The sequence below is a fragment of the Otolemur garnettii genome, unplaced genomic scaffold (genome assembly GCF_000181295.1).
Source record: "Otolemur garnettii isolate 467f Iridium unplaced genomic scaffold, OtoGar3 scaffold00012, whole genome shotgun sequence".
NCBI lineage: Eukaryota > Metazoa > Chordata > Mammalia > Primates > Galagidae > Otolemur > Otolemur garnettii.
This window is the reverse complement of record NW_003852407.1, coordinates 6,597,461-6,604,912: the sequence shown is the minus strand read 5'-3', so window position 1 is coordinate 6,604,912 and position 7,452 is coordinate 6,597,461. Positions and strand designations below refer to the sequence as shown.

Below are 7,452 nucleotides of genomic sequence, written 5' to 3'. Positions count from 1 at the left end.
GGACTACATGCACCTGCCACGACTCTCGGACAAGGTTTCACTCTGGCTCTGGCTGGTCTTGAACCTGTAAGCTCAGGCAATGAACTTAGGAGACCTGACTCAGTCTCCTAAGTGTTAGGGTTACGGGCATGATCCACTGTGCCCAGCTCTTTTGGGCTTTTTTTAATGCCTACTTATTATAGCCTGAGCCACACTTCTTTTTACCTTCTTTGTTCAACTTTTCTTTCATCGTGACATCATTAGGTTCCTCCTTTTTTTAAACTAATTTTTTGGCATTTGGAGTTAAAATTATCACTTTTATCTATTAAAATTTAGAAATTTAAATTCTCAGCCTCCTCACTCCAAACACACACTCTGTCTTCTATGTCCTTCTCCGAACTTGGTAGGTCTTTTATATCTAGATTGTCATTTTATTCATTTGACATTTATTCCATGCTTTAAAAAAGTTAAGTGACTTTTTCATATAGACTCTGAAGCATTAAGCTGTGTTTTACTCTAAAACCATTGGTTTGAATCTTTGGGGAATCATCTCTTGGAGATGACATCCATTTGAAACTTCATTGGTGATTAATATAGGGTGTCCCAAAAGTAACCATACATACATAGGAAAAATGGGAAATTGTAGCTAAATATACCTTTATTTACAAAATATTTCTTTACATGTTGGTATAAAAATACAAGTCTAAAATATATGAGTGTGAATTTTCCTATGTATGGAGATCTTTGGGACACTATGTACTGTCTTGACAATGGAATATGTAGAGTTTGTAGATTCTGTTCAGTATTTTTGACTGAATCCTTTATCATTTTGAAGCTTCTTTTATTTTGGTCTTGTGTCTAGGATAGAGTCTCTCTCACTGTTCTTTCTGAACATTTTTTCAACCGTTTCGATAGAAGTAACCTGAAAATCTTACCAACGTTGAAATTAGAAATCTGAGAGTTAGGTAGGGGAAAAGACTTTCTTGTTGGTTGCTTCAGAATTACCCCTTTGGCTGTCTATATCTCATTTGGAATTTATTTCTTTTACAGGTCTAGGGTTGCAGCTATGAAGTATTGATGTGCTTCTGGTAGGGTTATCGCTTGGAAAAAGGTTTTAGGTTTTGATCCACATTTTTTTGTTCTAATTTGATTTGCATGTAACAGTAAAGGTTTGCTTTGGATTTTTGTTGGGCTTAGCTGTCCTGTTCTTACTTACTTATTTTAAAAATAATTCTACATTGTTATGGGCTTTCTGAGAGTTTTAAACTCAGATTTGATCCTCTAGTTGTTTTCTTTGGGATTGTGGTTGCTCTGATTTGTGTTGGGTACCATTTTTTTCAGATCAGAAGCATTTTGTTTGGCCTTTGCACTCAGTAATTATGGTCGTGTTGCCCCCTCACCATGCGATTTTTTTTCTTGCATGTTGATATCTTTCCCTAATCTTCTGTTTTAGATTTTGATGTTTTCACTTAGCTTTTGTGTTTCTCCTGTCACTAGTCTAGAAAGCATGCCTACTGAACTAATGGTTGGATGCATCTTTTATGGCTGCCTTGTATTGCTGTGGTGAATTTCTAATATTATCTAAATGTTATTTCCAAATGTTAATGTTTAGACAGTCTAATTTCACAAATGTTCTTTGCTAGTGAGACAGAGCCCTTCCCAACATCTCTAGTTTTTCTGTTCCCACTTAATTTTGCCAGAAGTTTTAAATTGTGACCCTCAACAAAATATGTCTATTTTTATTCTTGATCCTTTGTCTTTCTCTTCCTCCTGGCCTCATTAGTAATTGCTCTAGGAACATGAAATGTATGTATTGCGTATCTTTCCCTTATGGAAGTGTGTTGGGGCAATTCTTTGGTACCTATTCTCAGCCTTTTGTGAATAATCAGACTCTAACTTATTTTAGTCTATAATCTTGTGGTCATTAGTATTAATATTGGCTCATTCCTCAGCAAAAAAAAAAAAAAAAAAAGATTCAGAAAGGTTTTGCATTTAAGACTAATTGTTTTGTGCAGCACCTGTGACTCAATGGGTAGGGCGCTGGCCCCATATACTGAGGGTGATGGGTTCGAATCCAGCCTCAGCTAAACTGCAACAAAAAAATAGCTGTGCGTTGTGGCAGGTGCCAATACTCCCAGCTACTCAGGAGGCTGAGGCAAGAGAATTGCTTAAGCCCGGGAGTTGGAGGTTACTATGAGCTGTGACGCCATGGCATTCTACCAAGGGTGATAAAGTGAGATTCTGTTTCTTAAAAACAAAACAAAACAAAAAAAAACTGTTTTATAGAACCAGTTGTTAGCATTAGCCCTAAAAATCTAGGGAGGAACATAAGGATTTCCCTAAAATCACAGGATTCATTTCATCTTCAGTTAGGAAAAATAAGTAGCAATGTTATCTTAAAGGTCACCTTCAGGCTCTGTAAATGAGAGCAAAAATGATTAATTTTTAATGCTGTTTTCTTAGAATAGTAAAGTAACTATATCAAAAGCTGGCCATTGGAGCTTGCCTGCTCTTTTTCTGTGTTTTTTCCCCTCATTTCCACTGTGAAGTCTCTCCTTTATTCATTTCAGTATATGTAGAACAATATATTATTCTGTCAAGGCTTGCTGTTTATAAAATGTTTTTCCTGTCTGGTAAACATTGTGTGGTGTACATCACCTTATAAAACAGTTGAAATGTTTTTTCAGTACCTTTCTATTTACTAGATTGATTCCTATCCCCATTTAAAAAGTATGTTAAAAGCCTTGTTCTCCCGGCTCTTATTGTATTCAATGTGGTTGAGGTCATTAAACATAAAAAAATTGAGGGGGAGAGTGTTTTATTGGCTTACAACACATAGATCACAGTAGGAATAGAAGTTCTACTATGCTGTTTTCCAGTTCATACTCTCCCTCTTGTCTTTCCCCTTAAGTATCCTGGCTTCTAAGAATACTTTTTCCTGTATTTGTATAAATCTTAAAGTCACTGATGACCTCACAGGTCATCTTAGAATCTTATTAACATTCTTGATAGATGCTCCAGCAATTACTTGAACATTTAAAAGGCAATTTATTCCATTTTGCAGCGGCTGTGATTGTGTAGTAATAATCATTCAAAGCTTGCCCTCCAGAAGCTGATTCATGGGGTGCCTACAGCACTCTCAAGATCTCTGTACAAGGTGTGGTTAGCATCATTCATGGTGGCTGCCCAGTTCACAGTGACTCTCCTCCCTTCTTTGGAAAGTGTCCATCCATCTACAACTAATTAGAACTAGGAAAGCTTTTGGCCAAAGATAGGTTCATCATATTTTGCAGAGAATCTAAAATTTTAAAGTGAGAAAAATTGACTGAGAGGGTTTAGACTTTTTCTAAAATTCTTTGAGGCATTTTGCTATCCTCCTAATAAAATTCCCCTTTTGCTCAAAGTGGCCTAAGTTGGTTTCTGAATCAATGGTAACATAACTGCAGGAGTAATCTATTTTCGATAGTTGTAGTATCTCAGTTTCCTTATTCTCTCTCCTTTAGCCGCCTCTAAAATTGTCATTCTTGGGTGGCACCTGTGGCTTAAGGAGTAGGGCACTAGCCCCATATACCAGGAGTGGCAGGTTCAAGCCTAGCCGCAGCCAAAACTGCAAAAAAAGCTAAAATTGTCATTCGCCTAGTTCTCTTTCTATACCAAATACTTTCTAGAATCTGCTTTGCTGTTTATTGAATGTTCCTGGGAACTGGACAGAGTTCCTCTCAAATCAAGCATATTATGATAGTTCAGGTATAGTGTGAGGAGGTACAGTTATATAATGGAAACTAAGCCTGTGAGTTGAGACCTGATTTTGTTCTGGTTCTGTGTTTAATTTGCTTAAGACCCTGGGTTGTTGTCTTTTGGCCTCCGTTTTTCCTTCTGTAAAATGAACAGATGAGATCAGCTGTTTTTTCAAAACAGTTGTTTGTATGTTACATTGTATGGTTACTTAGAGAGTAGTGCAGAGGAACAATTGGGACTATAAACCTCTTTTATTTCAGATATATTTCTAGGAATTTTGCCAAAGACTATATTGACTTTATTTTTAGATACTCCTTGCCTGAATTCTTAGTTAAAATGCCAGCTTACTTCGATTAGTGCTTATACAGATGAGCTTTTGAACAGTTCAAGAACTTTATACTTTATTTTTGTTTTTATATTATATTCATCTAATAAAGCTTCATACTTCTAAATTGTTAGCCTGGGCCTCCACTCCAGTGACTCTTGTTGTATTTTGCCTGACCAATTTAATGCACACATCTGTAAAGCAACAACATGATATGGGAAGCACTGGACATGATATCAGAGTTGTCTTAAAGTTCTTGACTACTACTTTCAAGCATTGTGGCTCTGGACAAATCATGTAACCTGTTTAAGCCTGTCTCTCTCTCTCTGTCTCTCAATAAAATGTGAGTAATAACTTCCATGCCTTCCTCAAAGGCCTCTTAGAATTGTCAAATGAAATGTATGTGAAACTCCTCAGTGAACTTAGTATATTGGCCATCAGCCATATAAGTGTTAAATGGGCTCCTTTGCCTGACGTTCTTCTGTGACCGCATGGTCCTGTAATCTGAGTTTACTTAATGGGTTGGACAGATATGCGTTAGATATTGGGCTTTATGGCCCTTATTTTTACTTGCTAATCTTTGAAAATGTAGTAGTCTCTGGGTAAGTAGCTACTTAGTTCATTTCTGAACAGATGACGGGTCTCTGGTACTGCATTCTGTCCCCTGCTTTGATCCTGAGGATCTATTCAGCGTGTCTCATTAAGGGAGTAGTTTTGAGTAAGTAGCCTTTGTCCGACAGGGCATCTTTCCTGGACTTTAAGGGTCCTTGGAGGCAGTTTTACAGTTGTGTCTTGTCCATTGTGACCCTAATGTTCTTTTGAACCAGGTGGTGGAGGTAACAGTACATCAAAGCTAGAATTCTCAAGTGACCCAGCATCACTTTTTGTATGTGCATTGTCGGAACAGCTGCTCAGGAGCCACTGTGGTAATTGGTGGTACGAAATTGATGACACTTGTTGCTTTTTGAGGACATAGGTAGCAGTGATAGCTGTCTGCCTTCTTCTGATTTGAGTGAAAACTTAGTGCTTTATCCTTCAGCCTCAGAATTCTGTCATTTGACTGGAAAGTGAAATTCAACCATCAGTTTAATCCATGTTTCTGAAATAATTTTCTTCCAATGAAGTTTTAGTGTGATTCATCAGCAAGGCAGTTCTGCCCTCTGATAGGACCCTTTTAAGGAACCTAAACTGAGTTCTTCAACTTTGTTATGTTCACCAAACTAAATTATAAGTGGTTCTGAAGAATGAGCCAAGTGTTTCTATTGTGACCTCTTGGACAAGGGAAATTGATCCTTTATACATGACCTAGTACTTACAGACTTTAAGAAATCTAATCTGTAAAGAGGTATTATGTCACTGTCATTGCCAGACTAAGATGGTTTGGGCATCTTAATTTTGTTTTGGATTTGTATGTTGCCCTGCCTTGAAGATCTCAGAGATTTAAATGAATTATGAGGAACATCATCTTACCCGTGGTCAGTAACTTATCTGGACACAACTTTGGAGCTTCTAACTGAGACGAGACTTTTGGCCTTTTTAAGGCTAAAGTGAGGGGGTTGAAAGTGGAAGACAGACAGATATGGAAAGGATATTAATTGTGGATTTTGTGAACTTGCGTAATAGGCTTATCTTGGTGAAAATATCGATCGGTACAATTGAAGTCATATTGTCTTCTACTTTTCCTGTGGTGGGATTAACTATGCTTTTGTTTGTCATCTCAATTGTAGGTGTGTTCATCCTCGAGGAGGTGTGATTCAAAGCGTTTCTTCATGGAAGCATGGCCCGGGCACGCAGTATGTTAGCACCCGGCAAACACAGTCATGGACTGCTGTGACTCCCCAGCAAACGTGGGCTTCACCAGCAGAAGTTGTTGACCTTACCTTGGATGAGGATAGCAGACGTAAATACCTACTGTAATACAATGTCACTGTGTTTCCTCTGCACTGTTCCCTTCTACTTCCTCTCCTATTTGTGACATGGAAGTTCATTGTCATAGCTTCAGCTTCAGAAGCTGTTTGTGGCATTTGTAGAATTGAAACTCATGGAAAATCCCCCCCTACACCTCCCCCCGCCCCCTTAATTAAAAGAAGTCACTTAGGAACATAACTTACCACAGAGAAAAGAATTTCTTCTTTCCCTCAGTAGGAATATGAGAATGATGAATTTCATTAGATAGTTTTATTTTACTTGGTAATTTTTAGCCTTAGGAAACTCCGCTTTCCTTTTAGAATCATATTTTAGTTACCAGGTAAAATGGATTTTCAGTTTTTGAATTTTGTATTTATTTTTCTGTATAATAAAATTAATACCTAGACTTGACCACTATCTGCCCACTGCATTGGCACTCCCATCTTAGGGCATTCGCACACGTATCATTCAGGTCCCTATTGGTACCTAGTAGGGCATGTGCATTTAAAAACCTGTCAAAAATAGACAAAAGTATGTAAAAGTATTTTTTCTTTTAGCTTATGTCTTTTGCCTTCTTTCCTTCTTCCTGGTTGTCTTCCCACAACACGAATAATTGACATGCCCTTTTGTGTTTTAAATACTACTAAGGTGACTTAGTTGGTCTCCTTGTTGCAATAATTCTTAGCTCTTTGCAAAATATCTCTTTTGGGGCAGAAGCATTTTGGGTAGACACCTACCATGAAGTTTTCTGGCATCTGAAGAGAGTATTGAGAGATCAGCGGGGAAATCTCTCTCCCTCAACTTTTGTTCTCAAGTAACGGGAACATAGTAACCTTTTTCCTAGGAAGAATAGAGAAAGTTGTATGGCTTCTAAGGCTTCAGGCACTTGCAAATCTGAGAGAAAAGTGCCTTTTTCATAGCTGATCTCTCTATAAAGGGTATATAACAACTATATTTAACACTTGAGCTGAATTGGACCTAATGCTGTATTTGGATATTTTTCTTCTATCCTTCTAAAAAAATACGATTATAAAAATAAACCATAAGAAATCAGATGCAAAGCACATAAGTCTGATAATTAAGGAATAGCAAAGGGTAGTAGGAGATTCAGGGAATTCAGGAAATGCCAGCATTGGAGTTTTGTGGCATTAGTTACTACCTTTTTTCTTATAACATGTTGTAGTTACTAGTGAATTACTTTAAAAGCAATAACTAGAGTTAGAACACTATGTATTGTACACAGGGGGGAGTGAAGTAATTTTGGCTTAGAAGGCCTCCCTTTTTGTTTGCTTTTTTTGTTTTTGTTTCCATTGTTACTGTTGCTATGGCCCTTGCCACTCTCTCCAAATGCCTTAGTGGCTCTTATAAGAATATAAGAGCTACCATTGGCAGTTTTCATTTAGCAAACACACATTTACCAAGTGCCTGCTCTGCGTAAGGCACTGGGAAGGGGCAGGTGCTGTGGGGTCTGCTGAGATGAACGAGACACACCCTGCATGCGC

At 37.7% G+C, this 7,452-nt stretch overlaps 1 protein-coding gene across 2 annotated transcripts in view; it reads left to right on the top strand.

Moving 5' to 3' along the window:
• CUNH18orf25 (chromosome unknown C18orf25 homolog) overlaps positions 1–6,148 on the top strand; it is an 86,306-nt gene extending 80,158 nt beyond the window's left edge. For both annotated transcript variants that reach the window (XM_003784726.3, XM_023510247.1), the window contains one exon: positions 5,770–6,148. In XM_003784726.3, the coding sequence (XP_003784774.1) occupies positions 5,770–5,959 (190 nt within the window). In that variant the 3' untranslated portion in view covers positions 5,960–6,148. The remainder of the gene's footprint in view (positions 1–5,769) is intronic.
• The last annotated feature ends 1,304 nt before the right edge of the window (positions 6,149–7,452 follow it).